The following is a 25,312-nucleotide window of genomic DNA, read 5'->3' as shown; positions in this document are numbered from 1 at the left end:
AGAAGGAAGCGAGCACATATTTACTTGGTTATCAACTATTAAGCATGAAAAATGTCTCATACTTAAAATCTTTAAATTTCCTTTCTTTTCTTTTCCTTTTTTTTTTAAGATTTTATTTATTTGTTTGACAGACAGAGATCACAGGTAGGCAGAGAGGCAGGCAGAGAGAGAGAGAGGAGGAAGCAGGCTGCCTGCTGAGCAGAGAGCCTGATGCAGGGCTTGATCCCAGGACCCTGGCATCATGACCTGAGCTGAAGGCAGAGGCTTTAACCCACTGAGCCACCCAGGCACCCCTAAATTTCCTTTCTGTCTTGAGATTTTTTTAAAGCTCAGCTATGTTTCTACATAAAAGTCACTGAGGTTGTATTAACTTTTCCCTTTTTCAGATTCTACTGACAAAGGTAAGTATCACTCCCCAGTTCATTATGCGGCAACAAACAAGAGCCTGAAGCTGAACTTCCCAGGAAACCAAAACGTACTTAAGGAAAGAATCAGATCACACCCCACTCCTTTCTCCAAAGTCTTCCTTTCATATCTTGCCCTAACAGATGTCACATTCCTCAAAAATCATCCCAAATCAACAGTGTCTACAATCCACATCTTGTACTTGATTGTCATGCAATTTATAGTTCTAGACTTTTCAAGTACTTGCCATCTTCCCATTATTATAATTCTTCCTAATGGTATTGTATATTCCTCTTGTATGCATCAAACCTAAAGAAAGTGTAATCCTTTGAGCTGCAATAGCACCTGATTGTACCCACGTCCCAGCTTACTCATTAATTCCTGTTTCAAATTTCCAGCATTTCCACTATCTTGAATTACTCTGAGTCGATCATATATATTATGAGCAGTAAGGGATCTGGGTAGGTCATGTGAATTTTAGACTGATCAGTTTCTATTCCACAAAAATCATGACCTCTAGACTCCATACCTTGCTATCTAAGAGAATGTGCTGTACCTGAAGGTCATTAATCCGTCATGAAACTTTTTAATTTAAATTAATTGACAAATCTTCATTAGAGGTTCAACAACAATCACAAACAATTTTTAAAAAGCTCCCAAAGGTTCACCAAAATTAATGTTTCTAAATACTCAGTTGAATTCCATAATAAAGCACTTTAAAGTCTGTTTGTTTGTTTAATTTATTTGACAGACAGAGATCACAAGTAGGCAGAGAGGCAGGCAGAGAGAGAGGAGGAAGCAGGCTCCCTGATGAGGAGAGCTCCCAATGCGGGGTTCGATCCCAGGACCCTGGGATCACAACCTGAGCCGAAGGCAGAGGCTTTAACCCACTGAGCCACCCAAGCACCCCCAATAAAGCACTTTAAACAGCTTCTAGTTTTTGGCAAAATGCTTTATCAAGTCTCTAGAGGAATAAAGTACTATATAAGTAAGATGATCATATACGTTATCACCCAAATAGAGACACTGAAAAATAAAAACACTGAATTAGTGAAAAGAAACACTATTAATAATAACACAAAGACAACAAGCAAAAATCAAGATTGTCTTAGGCCAACCAACACGTAAGATGCACTGAACATCAAACCGGGTCCTTATACTCAGGAATGTACCTAACACTTAGGGAGGTTAATCCAAAAAGGCATCAGTGACTATGGGGTCAGAAAAAATAACTGGAAGAACTCTGCAAAGGTGAGAACGAAGATATAATTCTAGACTACAATGAAATCCAAACTCTATTATGAGGTATTAAAACATAGCCCCCAAATTCTTTGACATTCCTTATTGAGCGGTACCATCTATGTCTTCTACCCTTGACTCTGGTCTCTCGGAACACCGATCAATAAAGCAGGTGAAAGTGACACTGTCCCAGTTCTGGGCACAGGCCCTAAAATGTTGGCAGCTTCCACTTTCTGTATCTTGGAAGTGCTATTTAGGTCATCCACTCCTTACCGATCTTTTTGCCTGCTTGATCCGTCAGTTACTGACAAAGGTGCTGAAGTCTCTCACCACAAGAATGGGTTTGTCCATTTCGCCTTTCAGGTCCACCAGCTTTTGCCTCCCATAGTTTGACACTCTATTGTTAGGTGCACACACATTTAGAATTATTGTATCTTCTTGGGAAATTAATACCTATATCATTATGTGATGTCCCCTCTTTATCCTGAAAGGCTTCTGAGTCTTCAAAAGAGTCTGCTTAGTCTGAAATTAATATAGCTACTCCAGCTGTCTTGTAAATAGCATTAGTATGGCATCTTTTCTCTCTATCAATTTACTTTTAACCCAAGTCTTTATAATTAAGGTAGGTTTCTTGTAAGCAACACAGAGTTGGATCTTGTCTTTCATCCACACTGACGATCTTTTTTACTTGGTGCATTTAGACCAACTATACCTTAAGTCATTTGGATGGAGGTATATTAATATCTATCCTGTTTGTTTTCTTTTTATTGTTTTGCCCCTTTTTTGCTCCCTCTTTTTCTGCCTCCTCTGATTTTAATTGAGCATTTTATATGATTCTATTTTAACGTAAGATTTATACTTTTTGCAATCTTTGTAGTGGATGTCCTAGAGTTTACACTGTACATTTCTAACTAATCTAAGTCTAGTTTCAAATAACACTGTATCAGCTCCTGGGTAGCAGAGTGCCTTCTAACAGTGTCTTCCATTGCAATCATCTACCCCTCATGGATGCCATAATCTCCACTACATTGTCACTGTTTTTGCTTTAAATAGGGCATTTCTAGTTCAACTAAGATGACAATAAAAGATTTTATTTTACTTTTCTTTATTCCTTCTCAAACACTCTTCTTTACAGAGATCCAAGTCTCCAACCTGTATCATTTTCATTTTGCTTAAAGTATTTCTAAAATTTCTCCCAAGTCTACTGCCAATGAATTCCCTCAGTTTTTCTTTGAGAAACTTTTTATTTCTCCTCCGCCTTTGAAAGATATTAATTGGCTATAGAATTCTAGGGTGGTGATTTTTAAAACTCTTCTCTTAAGGATTTCCCTCCAATCTCTTCTTGCTTTTGTGGTTTCTGATGAGAAGTCTGATGAAATTCTTATTCTTTTTCCTCTGTAAGTAAAGTATTTTTTCCCTCTAGCTCCATTTGGGATTTTCTCTTTGTCTTTGTTTCTCCACAGCTTTAATATGATATTCCTAGGTGTAGGGGTTTTTTATTTTTTGTTCTTCAGATTTGTTTAAACATAAACACATACTTGGTGTGTTCTGAGCCTCATGGATCTGTTGCTTGGTATCTGTAATAAATTTTGGAAAGTCTTCTGCATTTTTACTTCAAATACTTCTGTTTGATTCTTTCTTCTGCTGGTATTCCAATTATCCATATGTTACACTTTTTGATATTATCCCATAGTTCTCGGATGTTTTTATTTTTCTTCTTCTTCTTTGCATTTCAGTTGGGAAGGCTGTTTTTTACTGACCTGTATTCAAGTTCTCTGACCCCTTCTTCAGCTGTGTTGAAGTCTACTAAGCACATCAAAAGCATGTTTCATTTCTGTTACAATGTTAATTCTCTTTTCTTTTGATTCTTTCTTAGATTCTTTCTTTTCTCATCTCTCTTTACATTACTCATCTTTTCTCACCTTTTGTCTACTTTTCCCATTTAGGCCCTTAATATATTAATCACAGTTATTTTAAATTCCCTCTCTGGCAACATCCAGACCAATCTGTCTTTTCAGGCTGTATTTTTTCCAATCTGTTCGGATGCCTTGTAATTTTTTGTTGAAAGCCAAAGCTAAAGATTTATGTTAATCTGGCTGTGCTTACTGTTTGTTGTTCCTGCAGGTACCAGAGGCAGTACCAAATGATTCCAGTGTTTCTGTTTTTGTCTCCTCCTGACTCAAGGCTTCCATTATTAGTACTCTTCCTCAAAGAGGGTCTGTGTCTGGCTAATCTCTAAGCTATAATCTACTGTTATTACAGTGGAGCCCCATGGGCATGATGGTAAAGTATAAGGGAGTGTGAACATTCCCAAAGCTATTGAGTGAGTCTGAATTCATTTAGTGAGCCTGCATCGTGGGATTTGACCTTCACAAACGTTTCTCCAGCAATACAGCCTTTTTCGCCCCTTCTCAACCCTCTACTTCCTTCCCTGATTGCAGTGTTCCCAATCTATTTCCTTAAGGCCCTGACCATTATTGAGTATGGTGTCTCCCACTTATGTGAGACAGAAAGGCTGGAGAGAGTCTGAGTGGGAAAAATTCCCTTCAGTCACCTGGGATAAGGCTCTAGAAAGACTTCTGCCTGCAGAACAGGCTTCTGTGATGGAAAACACTTAGGGTGTATTTTATCATGATTCTTCCTCTTCCCCTGCCAGAGCCCCAAGGGGATCTTTCCATGATCTTCACTGTGAGAACCCCAAGGGGTTCCTGGAGGCAAAACCCAAGAAAGTATGGGGGCCTATGACTGTGGTCCCCAAGAGTACACATTCTCACGCTAGACCACCACCCATCTCCAGCAACTCATAAAAATTACCATTTAAGTATCCTCCCCAGTTTATGGCTCTAGCAGCTTATGCTCCCGGTGAGAGGATTTAGGCTAGTTCTATCTGGACAGGTCTGTGACTCTCCAGAATTTAGTACAGTGGTTTGTCCTGTGGCCTCCATTCTCTGATGAAATGAACCTAGCCTCAAGTGAAGTGAAGTGAACCATGTTCAGTTCGCCTAGCCTCTTCTCTTTGAAAGGATAGGAGCATCAGCTTCCAAGCTTTTTGCGTATTGGAAATGAAGCCATTAGTTTCACTTCCTATGTTTCAGGATGCTCACTCAGAGAACCCCAACACCATGCTATAAGAAAGCCCAAGCCCTGGGAAGAGCCAGCACCAACGTGCCAGCCATGTAAGCCATGTGGGCAGTGGATCCCTCAGATTTCAGTCAAGCTGCACAAAATGATACCACATGGAGAAGAAACAAACTTTTCCTGCCCTTCTCCAACTGCAGATTCGTGAGCAAAAAAAATGATAGCTACTGCTTTAAGTCTTTAAGTTTTAGAGTGGTTCATTTTGTAGTAATATATAAGCAGAACATTCCTAATATGATCCTCAAGGCTTGAAGATTTCTCAAAATCCAATTCATACCAATCTCCCCTGAACACACCCCATGTCACCCAGGGCTCTCTGAGTCTGTAGAACATACCAAGCCCTCCTTGGGGTCTGGCCTGAAGCACTGTTGTCCCCAAACTTTCCTTGGTTGGTCACATCTCCTTTGGCTCTAAGAGTAAGTGTATCCTCGGGGCACCTGGATGGCTCAGTGGGTTAAAGAGTAAGTGTATCCTCCTCAGCAAGACTGCCACTGTCCATCCATCTAAGGTGGGCTTATTACCCATCATCCCTCTCATGCAAATATATATAGCCCACTACTCTCTATCTTCTTTCTCACAACTCTCTTTTCTTTTATGCAATTTAAATTACAGATGTGTCTGCTGGCTTTACTTGGTTTTCTCTCCCCCACTAGATGATAGGCTCCATGAAAAGAATAACTTAGTTTTGCTTACCATGATGTATCAATCACCTGGCCCAGTACACAGAACATACTAGGGTCTTGGTAAATATCTCTAAAGGAAGGAGCTTTTTTAACTAGACATGACAAAAGAAAGCGAAAAAGAAAAAGAGCAAGAGAGAGGAAGGAAAGAAGGAAGGGAGGAAGGAAGGAAGGAAAAATGGCAACTGCCCAGGAGTGCCTGAGTGGCTCTGTTAATTAAGCATCTGCCTTCAACTCAGCTCATGATCCCAGGGTCCTGGGATTGAGCCCCGCATCAGGCTCTGTGCTCCAGTGGGGAGTCTGCTTCTCCCTCTGCCATTCCTCCCTGCTCATTTCTCTCTACGCAAAAATAAATAAATAAAATCTTTAAAAAAGAAAATGTGAACTGCCTCTATGCATTCCTTATTTAGATCAGGGCTTCCTGACCTTGGCACTTTTGACATTTTGAGCCAAATAATTCTTTGGTATGAGAGACTGTCCTACCATTTGTAGGATGTATCACAGCATCTCTGGCCTCTAGATGCCAGTAAGACCACCACCACTCTCCCTAGGTTGTGAAAGACAAAAAATTATTTCCAGATATCATCAAATGTCTCCTGAGAAGCAATGTCGAGAACCAGTTGAGAACCACTGGTTTAGAACAAAAGATGCTACTTCCCCAGCATCCTGGTTGGAACTAAAAGAATCACAATAATAATGAAGCAACTCAGGAATGTGGGTACGCTTTAAACTGAAACCAATCTTGTCATAATATCCTTCCCCTTGTCCTCCTCAAAAACCACTTAAAGTGAACTACGGGAGAGAGATTCAAGAAGATCTGACATTACGGTAATTGGAAATTCTACCCTAACTCTTCCAAAAAAATTCCTCCACTAACCAAAAAAATGCCTCCATTTTCACCAGCTGGGCATATCTGATATATGACCACAATTCTGAAGACAGCAAATATCACAGATTCTTTTGAGGGTGTCCTAATCCAATGATCAAAGGACTCTGGTAATAAAAAGGGCGAACAGAGGCCGATACATTTAAACACTGTCTAATCGGAGAGTTATTTCTGTACAGTTTAGTCTAATAATTGAAATCATGCTTCTTGCCTAAACAATATCCTCATTGTCGCTTTTGTCAAAAAGATTAGGCATTGTTTGTTTATCTGCTGCAAGCTAAATGAAACCAGCTGTACGGATGAACCAGACTCCAATGCCTTGCATTCTTCGCCTAAAGGAAGTCAGGGCTGATTCTGCAATCTGAATAGACTTTTGGGTTTTTTTAATTAGCAGATTTGGTGGGTGGGCCATTATCCTCCTTGGCCTAGGTAAGGATAAGAATTCTGCTTTTTCAACTTTCACCTAGACAGAAGGAACACCCGATCTGAAAATTACAAGGCGGAAACTCGTTTACTCCATTAGCTTTTTCTTTCTAATCCAGTTTCTCTTGTTGGACATTGTAATGCTGTATTTTGTGCATTAAATTACAAAGCTAACACTGGTAGCATTATCATACTACGATGCCACTTTCATACGCTGTGATTAATAGCGCGGATACAGGCTTGATCTTTAATGCGGGTGGTGATAATAAGCTTTGGCCTGTGGACCCAAAGTCTAAAAGAAAACCAGAGCAGACCTAATGAGAAGCAGAGACTGGGCCTCAGGAGCTTCCTGCAGCGGAGCTCATAAAACGTAATCAGATTTGCCTCTTTTGTGGCAGGCAACCTCTCAGGATGCTGGAGAGTGGCATGACAGTCCAGGTGTCAACACTTAAGATCGAAACTTCAGAGAACCAGGAGTCCAGTGTTTTCCATGTGGGCATTTCTGATTTTTAGAATTCTTCAAACTCCTCCTGATAGTGTTTCAATGGAGTCGACCTTCAGGGCAAGCAGTAAGAGGCACTTCTTTAATCTCCCATATTCTGAAAAGGTGGTTAACTGCCACAGCCTTTCTCCTCGCTGCTGCTTGTTTTAATTAACAGCATTTCTTCCCCCTATTTCTCCTGGGGCTTTGAAGAGCTCTTTGAAATGTGTTTCATAGAGTTCAGTCTTGGTTTGGCATAGTCTCTCAATTTATGAGGTCGTTTAATTCAAGCTCAATTATTCAGCACAAATTGGCAGAATGAAATGCTAAAAGAAGATTGGCACTTTCAATCACATAAATCTCATGTTACATAAAGTGAGCAAATTTGTCCATTGTTCTTATTGACCTCTGAGATAACAATTTACGGCTGGCACAAACCAGCTTGGGCAGGCTTCTCTGTTGAGCAGGCTCCCGCAGGAGTAACCCTTTGGCACCGTCCCCTCAACAGAAACTGAAGATAAGCAGAAAAAAAGGACCAGAAATCAGGACCATCTGTGGGATGACTTAGTCTAAATAAGTCGAATACTCTAATTCCAGAGATGGGAAAAGGGCAGGTTTTTCTTTCTCTAAATGACACGAAGTGTAAATGATCAAAAGCAAGCCTCTGCAGCCTCACAGACCCCCTAGGTAAGTAGGAAGGAAAGAAGAGGATTCTGTTCCAGCCAAGAGGAAAGATTCATAACTTCTCAGCACTCATGGCAGGGTGCACAACGGGTGGGGGGCGGGGAACCTTCAGACATCTAGGTGAGACCTGGGTGTGCTCTGCCTGTAGATCGAGTACACTGAGCCACACATGGTCCCACCGCATCTCCAGTCTGAGGAGGCTGGCTGTGGTTGGAGCTCTTATCTACGACAGCCAGGCCCTCACACAAAGAACCCACCCACCCTGCCAAACAACATTGCTTAAAACCAATTCCACTTTAACACTTAGATGTAATACTTTTTGTTTAATCAAAATCTGCACAATAATCCAAATGAATCAGTTTGCTTTTCACTTAAGGCTCCCAGTCTTTAACAAGTTTAGTGGAGAGTCTGATAACACAGGGTGAAAATATATTTGTTTGGGGACCATAGCCCAAAAGAAAACTATCCCAAGGATTTCTGTGAATACAAACAGTGATGAGGGAAGCTTGATTTAAAAGCCCTGAAGCTTAGCGTTATATTTCCTAGCTCTGTGTCCTGGCAAATGGCAAGATTTCATTCTTTTTTATGCAAAATAAGTCAGTCAGAGAAAGACAAATACCAAATGATTTCACTCGTATGTGGAATTTACAAAACAAATGAGCAAAGAGGAAAAAGTAAGCGAGAGAGATAGAAACAGAGAAATCAAGAAACACACTCTTAACTTAGAGAACTGATGGTGACCAGACGGGAGGTGGGAGGTGGACTGGTGAAATAGGTGATGGGGACACAGGAGGGCACTTGTCATAATGAGCACTGCGTGATGTGTGGAAGTGCCGAATGACTACACTGTACACCAGAAATGAACACACCACTGTATGTTAACTAACTGGAATTAAAATAAAAACTTTTTTAAAAATTAAAAAAAATAAAAGCACATGAGGTTGTTTATTTGATCAGTCACCCCCGGAGAGAACATATTTAAAATACTTTAGTCAACATCATCCTCTCTTTCTTCCCTTTGAAAACCCCACATCATTTGACCTGGCCCTTTTTTACTGGATTCTAGCTCTTATCACAACATTCTAATTTATGTTAAGTTATTTAGGCATATGGACCATCTCCCTCCAAGATTGTGAAGTCTCTTGAGGTCAGAATCTGCATGTGATTCACCTCTTCTTCACCTACAGTATAAAAAGGGCATCAAAACAACACAATAAACATTCATCATTAGTTGAATAAGCTCAAAAAAAATGTTAACAAGTCTCTTAATGTATAAAAGTCCCTGGGAAAATCCCTGAAAGGTAAAAAGATGATTTTGAGGTACTAAATTAAAGACATTCATAAATGCTATCTATTTTTAAATGCAAAGTATTAGGGGCGCCTGGGTGGCTCAGTGGGTTAAAGCCTCTGCCTTCGGCTCAGGTCATGATCCCAGGGTCCTGGGATCGAGCCCCGCATCGGGCTCTCTGCTCCACAGGGAGCCTGCCTCCTCCTCTCTCTCTCTCTCTGCCTGCCTCTCTGCCTACTTGTGATCTCTGTCTGTCAAATAAATAAATAAAATCTTTAAAAAAAAAATTAAATGCAAAGTATTATACAATGCATAATTTTTTTTAAATCTTATATTAAATGCTATAGGGATTTAAAAGAGAGAACATAATCAGGAAACCAAGCCAGGGTAGAGATTCACAGTCAGAGTAATGATAAACTGTCTCCCTTCCCCCAAACACAAACACACACAAAAAGTAAGCACAAAGTATGCTGAAAAACACTGGTTTAAAAAAAAATAAATCTACTCAAATATGAAAATGTGGGAAATCCAAAGCTTTTATTTAAAAAACTAAAAAGCTTGTCTGTGAGTTCTGTATGTTGACAAGTTTGCAGCACCAATCATACTCTTTAGAACCAAACTCCTTTTTTTTATTAAAAGATTTTATTTATTTATTGGGGAGAGAAAGAGTGAGCACACAAGCAGAGGGATAGGCAGAGGGAGAAGGAGAAGCAGACACCCTGCTAAGCAGGGAGCCTGATGCCCAGACTTGATACCAGGGCCCCGGGACCATGGCCTGAGCCATCCAGGCACCCCTAGAACCAAAGCTCTTTACCAAGGCGGCTACACAGTATAGAGATCTCAGTCAACTTCTTCCCAATCTATGTGTCCCTGCAATAATAAAATATTCAAGGGAATTCAAGGCAATAAAAAGCCTCTCTATTCCTTCTAAAGTTTCTGAACTGTAGCTACCAGCAATTACACCTGAATTAACAAGTACACAAACACTGGGGGAGGGAGGGATCTGCTTTGCTTGTATTATTTAAAGAACCATGAAATAAAAGATGACTCAAGATACACCATAAATAGTAAAAGAAGAACACTGTCATGAATGCAGTGCCCAATTACTGAGGTCTGAAATGTGTAAGTGTTAGAGATTGAATTATATCCTCCAAAAAAGATAAACTGAAGTTTTCATCTCTAAAACCTCAGAATATGACACAGGTTCTTGGGAAATAGGGCCTTTAGCAGAGATAACTGAGTTAAAATGAAGTCATGCAAGTGGGCCCTGATCCAGTATGACTAGTGTCCTTCTGAAAAGGGGATATTTGGAGACAGACACACACAGGGAGACACCTGTGAAGAGGAAGGTGGAGTCTGAGGTGCTGCGTCTACAAGCCAGCAATGCCGGAGACTGCCAGCTCACCGCAGAGGCTAGGAAAGAAGCAGGGAACAGATTCTCTCCCCTACAGAACCAACCATCAGAAGGACGGAACTCTGCCAACACCTCGCTCTTAGACTTCCAGCTTCCAGAACTGCGAGAAGATAAATTTCTATTGTTTAAGCCCCCCAGTCTTCGATCCTTGGTTTCGGCAGCCCTAGCGAACTAACACAGTGAGGTTGTAGCGAACTAACACAGTGAGGTTGTGGCAAAATCCCAACTTGACCCGTGTGATTCAAGGTGTAGTTATAAAGCACTCACAAACTAGAAATCAGTGAGATCTCTGCAAATACCAGGCACCTCTACTACAAGATAATGATAGCTGCTCTTGGAGAAGATGCTAAAGATAAGGTTTAAAGATGGAGCCGGGGTGCCAACACGTATAGGAGGGGGATGAGGAGTGCTAGAATGGGGGGGGGCACAACATTTCGGCTGGCTATTTAAATTACAGCGCTTCAGGGACACATCAAACCAACTCAGCTCTCCAGCATCACTAGATGGCACGTAACTGCTGGGCTCTGACCTGACCTTGCCACCCTAAAGCAAGCAAGCACAGGCAACCTGTCCACCTGTCCTCTCTTAAAGCAGGTGAGTGGTCAGTGGCTTTCATCTCCAGCCGGAGGAAATTAAATGCTACATGTGACCAGCGGGCTTGAAGCTGCTTGAGAAATGCTGACAAGATACATTCAGGCCTGCTGGAGTGAAGAGTATCAACTGTGCAGAACCGTCCTTCTCAAAGATTGCAGCTACTTAAAAGACAGCCTTTTATTCGAGCATAATAAAGGGAGGATTTTTCAACTATCTCCAAGATTTTGACATAAACCACAAAGTTCAACATTTAATAGAATTATTAACTTACATTTGGATATCAGCTGAGACCATCTTTTTTTGGGAAGGCACTTCAAAGTCATTGTTGTGTTTCCTTATAATGAAATAATATGTTTGCTTCTGTTTGATTCATGATTGCAACAAGCCAGAGCATATGTGCAAACCATCTGGAATATTCAACAAGGACCAAGGCTTTCCAAGGAAGGCCTTATACTGTGCAAGCAGTATTGTATAGTGGTTAGGAAAAGAATGGCTGCAAACCGAGAGACATGAGCCAAAAACAAGATTTGTCCCCAACCGTGTGGACTTGGACAAGTGGCAAAAACTCCAAGCACCAGGATTCCTAGTGAAATGGAGGTGATAATTATAGGAACTATCTTTACAGGGCAACATGAGAAGTGGTGAGACAACAGATACACCATACATTATACAAAATAATTGATTAATCCAATGTAGTGATCCTTATGTTATAAACATTAATTGCACAAGTAATTTTTATATACTAGAGAAATAACTTTTTTTTTTCTTCAGGGAAGAACATAAAGTTTCACACACAACCTCTATTAAAATTTGCTCAGCAATTTTTTTTTTAAGAATTTATTTATTTGACAGAGAGAGATCACAAGTAGGCAGAGAGGCAGGCAGAGAGAGAGAGGGAAGCAGGCTCCCTGCTGAGCAGAGAGCCCGATGTGGGGCTCAATCCCAGAACCCTGAGATCATGACCTGAGCCGAAGGCAGAGGCTTAACCCACTGAGCCACCCAGGTGCCCTGCTCAGCAATTTTCTATAATGCTCAGACCCTTGAGTTAAGTCATTAACAGCCCTTTTTTTTTTTAATTCCCCATCATGTTTCTTTTGCATTCAAATTTTTTTTTAAAGATTTTATTTTTATTTATTTGGCAGGCAGAGATAGTGGGGGAAGCAGGCTCTCTGCCAAGTAGAGAGCCCGATGCGGGGCTCCATCCCAGGACCCTGGGATCATGACCTGAGCTGAAGGCAGAGGCTTAACCCACTGAGCCACCCAGGAGCCCCGCATTCAAATTTTTTTTAAAGACTTTTTTGGTAAATATTCAAAATCTCAAAATTAGTATTACTATTTGTTACTTATATTATTCCTGAATCCTTACTTACATATCTTCCTTTGTCAGAAATATTCCTGAATCTTCTTAAAAAAATAAGTAAGGTATAAGACTATATTCCAGAAAAGCCAAAGATTACCTAAATGGTCAAAATTTCCAATTATGTGTTTAGAATGTTCCTTCAGAGAATTTTCCACTACACGTTTCTATGTAATTAATTAGGTTAGAATTTCCTATCTTCCATAATGACTTAAAAGAGAGACAAAAAAAAAAAACAGGGATGGTTCAGAAAATTAATTTTCAACATTATTTGGTAATGCTATTACGGTAAGGCAAGGTTTCTATCTCCTACAGTTATTTGAGAAACAGCATTATATTTCTGCATGCCACTGAATACAGTAACTCCGCATTCTTTAATCAATAAGAGAGAGGGAGGAGGCCGATCAGAAACACAGAGGTAAGCTTTTCAAGAATCCAAACCTGTGCCCGATCGCAGGATAGCATGGGGCGGGAGTGGTGATGACAACAGGAGGGAAGGTTGTTTCTCCATGTGAAAATATATGTAGTATAATGTCAGAATACTCGGATAAGAAAAAAGAAAAAGTCTGCATTTTTTTTTTTAGTGATTTCTTCAGATGGAGTAAAAGCTCAATTTAAAAAAACACAAGAATGGCCAATATATTTGACTTTGTCAAATCAGTACTCTTATTCTTAAGCAAGCACTAAACCTCCAGAAGAAATTAATCATATCATTCACCTGGAAACGAATTCTCATTTGAGGGTTCTAGCCTCAGTGTTGGGGGAGAAGGGCGAGGGTAGAACAGAAAAGATAAATTGGACAAGTCCGCAAAATTGTTTGCTAGCAGGGAAAACCAATTCTGCTGATTTTTACACTTCTTAAACAACAACAAAAACTGAGAAGGAAAAATCTACTGTATATTAAAGGAGAATTATTTAAATAAATATTGTTAATTGCTAATAACCCGTATTAAAAGAGCAGGTACATTTTCAATGTGAAATATTAAAAACCAAATGAACTTACTTGCTTTTCCCTTTGTATACTGTAGCATAAGATCCTTCCCCTAGCTTTTCCAGTTTTTCATATGAGTCAGCTTTTCCAAATTTGGGACTTGTTGGCTAAAAATGGAGCAGAGGGTAAACAAAACAGATTGTATCAAACTAATCAACAATAAATAGGCCAATTTTGCTAAAAATTTATAGATACTGTCACTTTTTAAAATAACTTTTCTTTTTTTTTTTTAAGATTTTATTTATTTGACAGAATGAAAGAGTTCACGAATAGGCAGAGAGGCAGGCAGAGAGAGAGAGAGAGAGAGGGGAAGCAGGCTCCCCGCCGAGCAGAGAGCCCAATGCAGGGCTCAATCCCAGGAACCTGAGATCATGACCTGAGCCAAAGGCAGAAGCTTAACCCACTGAGCCACCCAGGTGCCCCATAACTTTTTTCTGATGTAAGAATAATTTATTCTAAAAAACAACATAATAACTATTCAAGATACAAAACAGAAAATGCAAATAAACACAATATAGAAAGTTTACATTTACCCATGATCTATCTGTCCACCAAGAAAGAACCACCATTAATATTTTGGTATCTCTTCTTCCAGTGCTATCTATATGCTGATGGCTGCTTTTTTACATAAATGGGATTACACTAAACACACTGATTTTAACCTGCTTCTCCTCCCCCCCACTCAACATATAATGAGTATTTTCCATGTTATTATATAATCTTCTAAATTAGGGGCTGGCAGCACCAAACTACCACCTATTCATCCCACAAACTTAGAAAAGTTTCTACTTTTCTTTTTTAAAGGGGGCAGTCAAAAGAAGAATAAAATTTCTAGCATGAAAAGACTATATATGAAAATCAAATTTTAGTGTCCACGAAGTTGATTAGAACACAGTCATGAATGTTCATTTCTATATTGCCTTATGACTTGAAAGCTACAACAGAGTCACCAACTGCAGCAGAGATGACACGGCCAACAAAACTGAAAATGTTTACTCTCTGACCCCTGTTATAAATCATGACCGTGTGATATTCAGCCAGATAAAGGTACTCCTCCAACACCTCTTCACAATAATGCAAACAAATAATCAACAATGTATCACTCAGATATTACTCATTAACACAAAAGGAACTGTCTTACATATAAACCACCCTTGAAGGTTTAGCTGCAGCAAAATAACGGTTCCCGAAGACATGGTACACCCCATCAAGATAATAAAAGTGCTAAAAGTGAGTAGTCTCATCCCTACTGCTGTCCCCAGCTCCTGCCTCAACTTTGACCAGACAGCAGGAAATGGGGAGTGCTATGCTCCATGGGGCAAGTTATCTATTATTTTCATGTCGCTATAAAAAGGTAATATCACCTCTCTGCCTACTTGTGATCTCTCTCTCTCTCTGTCAAATAAATAAAATCTTTAAAAAGAAAAAAAAAAGGTAATATCAAAACATATCAGAAAATGGTAATTATATGAGGAATTAAAAGCATCTTAAAGGATCATCCAATTTCAGTTATAAATGCATAAATAATTGATAAAAAGTTGCTGGTGATTGTAATACTGCATAATTAATTAATTCTAGAAGCTCAGGAAAAGAACCTCTTGCAGAAAGTTTATAGCACACTATCCTTGAGCATGTGCTCTTATACCACTTACAAAAAATGTAACATCCTGGGAATGGATCTGACTCCCATCATTTATAAAGACACCATGTGGCAAGTGGAACACACGCTTCTTACCTCCTTCCCACCCAAAATGCCGCAGTGACTGAGAAGATAGTTTTCCAAAACAATAAACCAGAAACAGGAATGGGAAACAAGAAAGCCTGTCAATACTTGATCAGAAATTTTGAGAAATTCTGAAAGACAGACAGTAAACCAGAATCAAAACTTCAGAGAAAAGACTGGGGTGACCTAATGCCCCAACCTGGAGAAGAAGAGTACCACAAAGAAAAGAAGCAGGAATCTCCAGGTAAATGTGAAATTAATCAGCACAGCTGAGCATGGGGTGTCCCAAGCAAAGTGCAGGGACATCTGCACAGAGGAGACAACTGAGAGGATGAGTATTCAGGGCAGAGGGGCAGAGCAAGGACGGAAATAGCCACTGCCTAGAAAAAGGATGAGTATCCCCCACTCCCAAGCTGTAATCCCTGCTCTGTCACACGATCACTACAGATGATTTACAGAAAACCAAATAAGCTGACAGCAATTCTAAAATACAAAAATGAGTATATAATCAAAAATTACTAATCATTTCAGGAAAATCAATACCTGGGGGGAAAGGCATACTACTTAATGGGCAGGTAAACCAAAACCTGGGTAAGAGAGTTGACATTGCAAAGAATAACTCTGAATACAAATACCCGGTATGTTCAGAGACACTATAACATTTAAGAAGAAACACTTAGAAATCTAGAGATTAAATATTTAATCAATGAAATAAAATATTCAATGGGCAGTGAATAAAAGAATAGACATTCATTAAAAAGTGATAAGCTCAATGTTTGAAGAGAATTCTCCTAGAGAACTTTAGGGAGAGGTTGCATCTAAATAGAAAAAATATCCAATCGGCAAAATATTCTCACAGACAACAATGACTGCAAAAAGACAGTTAAGCAACATTTTCAAAATAAATAGTGGAAATGACTCTGAATCACTAAAACTATACTCAAAATAGTCCTGTCGGTGGGATGGAAAAGCTGCAATGTTGCCATCTACAGAAAAAAAATCTGGATATAAAATTCTGTATTCTCTCGATATGAGATGTAGTTGGAGTGATAGGCGAAGTGCAAAAAGGCAAGGAACACTAGGAAAAAAGAAGCAATGGCAGGCTGAGATGTCTTCCATTGGTCAGGACAGACTGCAGAAGCTGAGTAACTCCAAATGCATATGTTTTACTATGTTTCTTAACTCTTCAAAGGTCGTCACAAATAATATGAATTGGATACACAAATCCCAGACAAATTAGGGAGAAAGGAACAGAAGGACACCATGTCATGAGGAGAGGGATGAAATAAAAAGTGAAAGGTCAGAGGAAGGGGGTGCTCAAGAAGAAAACGCGTTAAGTAAAAGTTCATAAAATAAGAACTTAAGTTTAACCATATTGATTGTGTAAAACATAGCATCAATTGGATTGATTATAATAAAAATAAATGATCAAATTTCCTTTATTAATAGAAATTTCTCAGATTGCAAAAACAAAGAAAGTCTAGCAATATGCTATTAAGAAGAGGTAAAATTAAAATGAGTAAATCTGAAAATACAGCAAAAATGTAATTTTACAAAATAATGCAGTATCGCAATACTGATGGACAAGATACAATTCATAAACAACAAATAGATTAAATTAGTAATATCATAAAAATGAACATTAATAGCCACAAAGAAATTTAATACTCACAAACTAGTATGAATCAATTAGCATAGTTTTGAAATGTACAAAATAATTGCTGGTAGCAGTAAGATAAGAAATTGTCAAATTCATGGTGATAATGGGCAACAAACAATACATCACTCAGACATCAACAAAGCAGGCAGACAAGTAATAAGTAAGGGATTTATGAACCTGAATATGAGAATTACCATTTTAATCTAATACACATATTAATGCATATTCTTTTCAAGCACATATTTAACATCCACAAAAAAAATGACCACATTCAATATCCAAAATTGCAGAAACATCTTGTTACTTTTCCTGAACACAATGCAATGAAATTTGTAATTAAGAACAAAAGGAAAACTTAAACAGTTTAGCTGTGTGAGTGAAAAAGAAAATGAAATTGAAAATTCATAAATAAATATGTGGCACAGAAGCCGTGACATTTTAAGACCCAGGGATACAGCCGAATCAATACACACAAGAAAATATAAACACATACGCACATACTAGAAGAGAAGAAAGGCTGAAAGTAGTATGAATTAGACATACTAAGAAGAGATTAATAAAGACAGTGGACCACGTATTGTCTTCTTCATAAAACTTGTAAGGTACAAACCATGTGTTGAGTTGAATCAAGTAAAACTTAATGGAAAATTACATTCAAAATCTCCTGACTAGTCCTGTGTGGGTTATGTTCTCATGCATTTTTCATCACCGGGAAACAGCTTGCGAATGTCACACTTTACCATCACCCTCCTGAGCCCAAGTTTTAAATAGAAATTTTAAAACCTATATTAAACTTCAGTATAAAATTATCTTCAATGGGGAAAATATTGTGTTCACAGTTCCACTCTAAATTATTTAAAATTAGAATGAGAAGTCTATGTTTGCTTTTGTGCTCCTTTAAGAATAAATCTAAGTTCAAGAAAGAAGCAGCAGCAGAAAATTACCTCTTTACTCCTATTAGGAGATAAACTGCTAATGCGTATTTATAGCAAGTACAAGACACAGTCACACAACACTGGTAAAAGAATAGGAAGCCAATATTTTCTTTTCCTGAAAAGGCACAAATAATTTTCTAAAATATTTCACTCTTCATAAACTGCCTTATGTATTTGAGTTGATGTAATCATTTGAAGATACAGACCACACTATATGTTCTATGTGAAGAAATAGAAGTGAGAAAATCAGAAAAACAAGGAGAATATGCTTTTTAAAAAAACACACCCCATTTATGCACAAGAAATTCAAGTAAAAGAAGATGCAAATAGTGCAAAGTATTCTATTTATCTAATTAAGTGTATTTGGATGCATTAACTACCATGGTCCATATACACCCTATTAATACATGATGGCAGAAAATTAATACTTTGCCACATCTGATGCTAAGGCAATCAATGTTATTCTTCCTGTGAAACCAATATGTATACATTGTGGGAATACACTGTCATCTACAGATCAATCATGCTAGCTTCACAGTTCCATACACATATAACGTCTCTCTAAAAATTTTTATCTACAAAAGAATGGGCCTATGGAATAGGGCATAACTTTAAGATAGTCTGAGCTTTAGGATTAGAGTCTTGTAAAGTCAGTTCCCTATTTTAAATAACCAGAAATTTTCTGATCTGTAATTACTACACATGCAAATAAGGAATCCACCTGCGAAGTCATTAAAGAGGCCAATAATAAAATCCTGCTCATCAAATGAGTGAAAGCAAGAGTAATTCAGAAGGAGAGGTCCTATTTTGTTTGCTAATTAAAGTTCAGGCCCTTGGTTTGCCAATTTTTTTTCTTGCAACTTTATTAAATCATCACATTTAAACAGATGCTAGATCAAACCCGTATGTACTCAACCCTAAATAATATATTTGCCTCTTTGCTGTCAGGTGCATAGGTGGACTGGAAACAGCTTCATGGGGCAACTATTCTCTGCTTATCACTTCCCTACTAGAGTGCAAGCTTAAGATAGCACTTTAGACAACTGGAAAAACTGAGGGCTAATCAGCAATTACCAACCAACACTACCTGCATAGAGATGTGGAATTTAATGAGATAACGTAAATATATATTTTTTAAACTAGAATAAAGGTACAGAGAACCATCAATTGTTATGGACCAATGGAGGGGAACACTGGCACAGATACTGAAAAAATGAAGATAATATTCCAGCTGAATGGTGCCTGCCACCCTGCCATGAAAGAGATGTTCTCGGCCTTTGCTAGCTCTAGTTCACTGTTTGTGTAATTAACAATGGCAGCTAGTTAATATCAAGTGTTTGCTATGTGCCTGGCTTTGAGTAATCACTTCAAATGCAGCACCTAAATTTAATCCCTGTAACATCACCCTGAGGTTGGTTCTATTAGTATCCTCATTTGAACATGAAGATTTTAAAGACTGGAGAAGTAAATAACTCATCTAACATCCTATAGCTAAAGGGAGAGCTAGAAATCAAACGAAGTTAATTAGAATCAAGGATCTATTTTCTTTACCACTACTCCATTGGTGGAATCTTCCCATGAAGACCTAATCCTCATGGAAGAGGCATTAGATTATGAATAAATTTGTCATCTACTGAAACCCCACTCCTAAAAGCAGGGATGGATTTTTTTTTTCAAAGATTTTATTTATTTATTTGACAGAGAGAGATCACAAGTAGGCAGAGAGGCAGGCAGAGAGAGAGAGAGAGAGAGAGAGAGAGGAGGAAGCAGGCTCCCTGCTGAGCAGAGAGCCTGATGCGGGGCTCGATCTCAGGACCCTGAGATCATGACCTGAGCAGAAGGCAGAGGCTTAACCCACTGAGCCACCCAGGCGCCCCCAGGGATGGATTTTTTAACTGCATTTTTATACACTGCATGAGTATACCTCTATGTTCATTCTAATGATACCATGACAAGGCTATAGGAATGTTCACAGTTTCATACTGAATTCATGGAAAATTGATTTTAACCTTTATATATAATCCCTCGCTTAAATTACTGTTGACGCCCTGAATTGCAGGAAAACCACAATATGCACTACTGTATTATAATTTTGAGAGTGGATGTGAGGGTAAGGTAGGAAGCATTTGTGTGACCTAATTAAACAAGAATTTCAAGTGAAATCTTCCTTTGCTAATTTTCCTTCTGCCTTTGATCTCAGAAAGAGGCTCTATCATCCTGTATGTCTAGCCTGATTACACAGTCACACTAAGGTAATCCATGGTTGATACATAACTTGATTAGAAAATAGATCTAGCTGCTACACAGAGAGATAGATCCAAATGCCACAGGTGATAACAACCGAGGAGGGGGCTTGGTTCTATCTAGGAATGTTCTAGTCAGCACAAGAAGGAGGCAATACCAAGATAAGACACCCTCCTTCCCCCCTACCCCAATGATAAACACCTGAGAATGGAAGTAGGACTCTCAAGCCTGCTCCTTCTTTCCCTCTTCAGACTGGGCCTGCCTATCATGGATACAGATTTATCTGGAGATGGGAGGAGGTACATATGGAGCACTCTGTGGTACAATGTATACAGGGCTTTAAATATGAATTTCTGAAAATATGTTCTCTTTAAGCTTAGCTTATGATAGCACAGCTCAATGAAATCCCTTCTAAATTGGGCAAGTAAGACAGGCAGTCTCCCATAGCACTTTCAATAGTTCTAACTATTGAGGAGCACAGCTGGGATGGAGGAGGTGGTAGGAAAAAGGGAAAGAAAGCGTGCCCTGCCAGTGACAGTAACAAATACTACCCAGGGAGGAAGCCCAGGAAGATCACATACTCAAGAAATGTCTGAAGTAAATAAAAGTTGTCAAATGCCTCTTGAAATATACCAATTCAAATAAAATCACAATTTTGAAGTGCTACCATCTAAACAAATTCAGGAAGTATACAGATGAATGTGATAGTCTCTGAGGTCAAGGTATTCTGGGTTTCTCGATTTGAGTCAGGATTCCTAGCAATGACCAGTATGTGAACAGGGGAGAGATATATATACCCAGTTGGGAAGACGCTGTATCATATAATACACGCATCACAGTAATCCCAAGAAAAAAGAACAGCTATCCTGTTGTCCTCACTAAAACAGGGACTCAGTGCAATGCCACACCTGTGCTCACTTTCTCCCTCCTCAACAGTGCTCTCAGAGCCTATTCAATGTAACTAATACTTCAAAGAAATAACAATAAAATAAAGATATGGCATTAATCTCGCTGGCCCTTGGGTAAAGGGACTATTCTGGTGTCTGTTAGCCTTTAAAAATTTTTGTAACAAAATCTGTCCTAAAGTTCCCATGCCAGTGGGTATGAAATGATCAGACCCATACACTATCGAATGGGCTATAGAGTGGTATTACATAGGAAGTGTTACTGCCTCCATTTTCTGCCCAATAAGGAATCCAAAGGAAAAGAGTCTTTCCATAAAAGAGAGTATCATAAAATACCCTCTTCCATTGCAACGGGGGAGAGAGCGGAAAGGCAGTAGGTAAAAAGAACTCAGAATAAAACAGAGTATTATAGCACCATGCTAAAAGAGAAAAGAACCATTTCCAACTTGAGAAAAGAGCAAAGACATTTTTTTCTAAGGCATATTGAATGGAGGCAAAAACTCCTACAAAGAAAAGAAACCAAAGCAGCTTCCACACAAAGTAATATAAGTGGTCTGATATATAAGAAAGACTTCCTGGGGTAGAACAGGAAAGGGTAAGCCCAGTAAGAAACTCAGGAAAGAGAATCTAAAGGAAATTAACAGTAAGAAACAGTGGAAATTTCTAGTTAAACATGGTGGTTTTAACACATGTATTTATCTCTCCCCCTCACGAGTCTGTACTAAGCTGATAGTAAAGTCATAACTCACAACAGCAAATAGAACAAGTAAGAAGAATGCAGACAAGATACAAAAAAAAAAAAAAATTGGAGATGGGAAACAGATGGATGGGAGGCCACTGGCAAGGACAATGAACAAAGGCATAAAACAAGAGATCAGAATCCCAGAAACACTCAAGAACTGGAAACTGAACTTCAACAAGTGGCCAAAAGCAAAGTGCTTAGTTGGAGTGGGTTTAAAGAACAGGTCATTCCTCTGGGAACTTGCCTTTCTCAGTCAGGTATCCGCCCTACACTGAACCCTGGCAGAGGCTATTCTCTGAAGAGGATGAACCACACAAGTCAGAACTGGGACAACAAGTACAGTGGAAATCACGATGAAGAGTCATACTGAATGGAAACAAAGCACAAGAAAGTTTGTGTAGGACTGGGAGACCCTGGGCCCCTTCTTGATCATCTCAGAAAAACAGCAGTTAGGCTTTCATATCCTAAAAAATCGACTAGTAAGTTTGCTCTGGGGGATCAACTCAGCCAAGGAAAAAGATGGATTTATACTGACAATCTGATAGTCCTCCTATGAAATGACTAGGTCTTCTCTAACATTCCCTACGCTAAGGCCTCCACTTGACAAGCACCGGTGGCACAAAGAACTTCCTATCAACTATTTTGCACGTTATTCATAATATGAACTCAGTCAAGAGTTCTTTCCAAAGGCATGATCTAGACTCACCAAAATTAAAAATCTCATCAGACAATGCAGAGACCAAAAAAATAAACAGAAATAAAGAACTCAATGGAAACTCAAGATCATTTAGGAAGTATAGTAAAAAACAAACAAACAAAAAGAACTCTTCAAAATTCCCCCAAGCTATATTTAGTATATTCAATTTTAAGATAGGAGACAATATATTATTCACTGAAAAAGAACAGGTTGATTTTCAAAAGAACATTTGAAGAAAAAGTGCTTTTGGAAATAATGTTAGCATTAATTAAAAATTTTAATTGAAGCATTAAAACCTTTTTAAATGTCTAGAAAGCAGAGAAAATCAGAAAGAAAATTAACAAATAAATAATAAAGAATATTTTCTGAAACTGAAAGAAATTAATTTCAAAATTAAAAAGATTCCCTGAGTACCAAGAAAAAGGTCCACATCAGGGATGAAAACAAAGTCCTAGAAGTTTCCACAAAGAATGAGTTAGGAATCAGAATAGTCTAGGGCTTAAAATAACAATAAAGGGACCTAGAAAAGAACAAAGCAATGTCTTCAAAAGGCTATGAAAAAAATTTATTTTCTAAACTAGAATCCTAAACCCAGATAATTAATCAAGTTACCAAGTATGAAAAATGGCATGGTCATATGTTCAGTGACATAAACCAAGAACAAGAAAGACACATGGCCCAAAGCTTAGGTATTTAACATAAAAATGATAGAAAAGAAACTTTTCAGGAAGATGGTGAACTTTTCAGGAAGATTTTCAGGATAGCAGGCTTGGAGATCAAGTAGTCTAGACTAGATTAGAAGGACTGACAACTTCAAAGACAATCTCAAGGGGAGGAAAAACTGATAGGTTACCCGATTTTGATTTGTTTCAGAAGTTTCATAGTTTTACTAAATAATCTGGGACCTCAATTTGTAACTGAAATTGTAATAATTATTATATCAATTATGAATAAATGAAGAGAAAGCAATTACAACTAAGAAAATCTAAAAGTTATGCAAAGAAGGATAAAGTTGCTAAATCATTATGTTGTACATCTAAAACTAATGAAACACTGTGTGTCTACTATACTTCAAGAAAAAAAAATTTTTTAAGTTCCTCAAGGAAAGAAATTCAATCATAGTATGCCATGTGGCTTTGCTATGAACAGCATTTACAGCATCACAAGATTACAAACACCATGTATTAAAAGTCAAAAAGCAAGGGAAATACATTTGGGGATAGGAACACAACAGAGAAAATCCTCTCTTGATGTGTTCCTCTGTACTCTGTAAATTGGTGGTTAGATCTCGAGGCCTGCTCAGATTCGGGTTTAATTTTGTTGGTGCTCTGTGTAAACTTCTGTCAGGACATCATAATGTCTGGCTATTGCTCTTGGTGATGTCCGCAAATACTGACAATCATTACCTATATGTATTACTTCACCAGGGATTACCAAATTTTGATTCCAAAATATATTATTCTGTCTTGATGTAGTAGTGGGATTATTTTTAAAAGATAAATTCAGAGTCCCCTCCCCCCATCAAAACCAGGTTACCACGGGGTAAATTTCACGTAGGAATCACAGAAAATAAATGCTTAGTCATTTGCTTTATTTATCAGTTTTCAATAGTGATTCCTGCTTTTATAAAGGTTTCCCTTGTGTTTTGTATGCTAATTTATAACCTATTTCACTAACTTCTCTGTGTTTTAGAGTATTTTCATTGATTCTTTTGGATTTTCCAGATACGTCATCAAAAATCTGCAAGTAAAGATAATTTCACCTCCTTCTAACTTGCTTTCATTATTTATAACAATGTTATTCTGCTCTTTTGTCTCTTTTTTTTTCTCATGGTTTCGTATAGGATCCAACCAATAATTTTTCTATTGGTTATTTTAAGTAAAATTAATTACTCAGTAGTTTAAGACAGGGGTGTGGCCAAGAGAGCTTTTCTAGCTTCCTGGAATAAAGTTCTTTCATCTGTTTCACAAAGTTAAAAAATAAAGACAATCTAGCACACACTGAGATCTTCCCTCATCTGTTTTGCTCCAACATTTCTTTCTGGACCATGCCTTTCCTTTGCACCCCCATTGAATGGGACTGACACAGAAGTCTGCTTGAGCACTTTCTATTCAGTGCAGGGCTTTGTCCTGGAACGGTGCTTCAATTTGACAATCTAGAGAAGCCACAGAAAGGCCAGCAGACTACTCCAATATCAGTAAACCACCCTGGTCTCCTTGCACTCACCTACTCACAGAAGCCATCAAAGTCCCTCCCAGTTGCTGTCACTGTCCTAAGAATATCCCAACAAGTTGCCAGTACGTACCTGATGGCAATGGTGGGGGGGAGTGTTTCTGAGAATAGTCTCAAAGAGGAGTAATCCTTTCCCCTTCCCTGATTTCCATCCTCACACTTCCTAATACCATGCAGTTCTGAACACTGTACACGGTCTGGTCTCCCTCACTTCTATTCTGAGGTGCATGGAGATACTTGTCAACTGTAGTTGTTGTCAATATTACCTACTGGTTTTGTTTTTACTATACTAGTTGTTCTAGCCATGAGAGGAGTTTCAAAACCTATGCCACTGCCATCCTCCCAGACTCGTTTATTTCATCTTTTAAGTTATGTTTCAGCATTACTTTAGTAAAGATAACATGGAACTTTAGAGGAACTACAAAAAGCATCAGGCAAGATTCAACTTTCCTTGATAAGAACCGAAACTAATTCCTTATTAAATATTAAAAATACGGAAACTCCATGGTCATCATTTATATTATGATGCACACACTGACGTTTAAAACTACATGACCCCCAGTAGCAACAAGCACAGCCAGCACCCACAACCTT

At 38.5% G+C, this 25,312-nt stretch overlaps 1 protein-coding gene across 2 annotated transcripts in view; it reads right to left on the bottom strand.

Moving 5' to 3' along the window:
- LOC111147311 (cyclin dependent kinase 14) overlaps positions 1 to 25,312 on the bottom strand; it is a 584,276-nt gene that overhangs the window by 417,558 nt on the left and 141,406 nt on the right. Inside the window, exon 4 of one of the 2 annotated variants that reach the window (XM_022503295.1) lies at positions 13,593 to 13,687. The exons of the other annotated variant lie outside the window; for it this stretch is intronic. Within the exon in view, the coding sequence (XP_022359003.1) occupies positions 13,593 to 13,687 (95 nt within the window). The remainder of the gene's footprint in view (positions 1 to 13,592; positions 13,688 to 25,312) is intronic. 2 annotated transcript variants of the gene reach the window in all.

The sequence above is a fragment of the Enhydra lutris genome, unplaced genomic scaffold (genome assembly GCF_002288905.1).
Source record: "Enhydra lutris kenyoni isolate GAN:26980312 unplaced genomic scaffold, ASM228890v2 scaffoldscaffold16, whole genome shotgun sequence".
In the NCBI taxonomy this organism is placed as follows: Eukaryota; Metazoa; Chordata; class Mammalia; order Carnivora; family Mustelidae; genus Enhydra; species Enhydra lutris.
The sequence above is the reverse complement of the archived record's forward strand: the minus strand, read 5'-3'. Positions and strand labels throughout refer to the sequence as shown.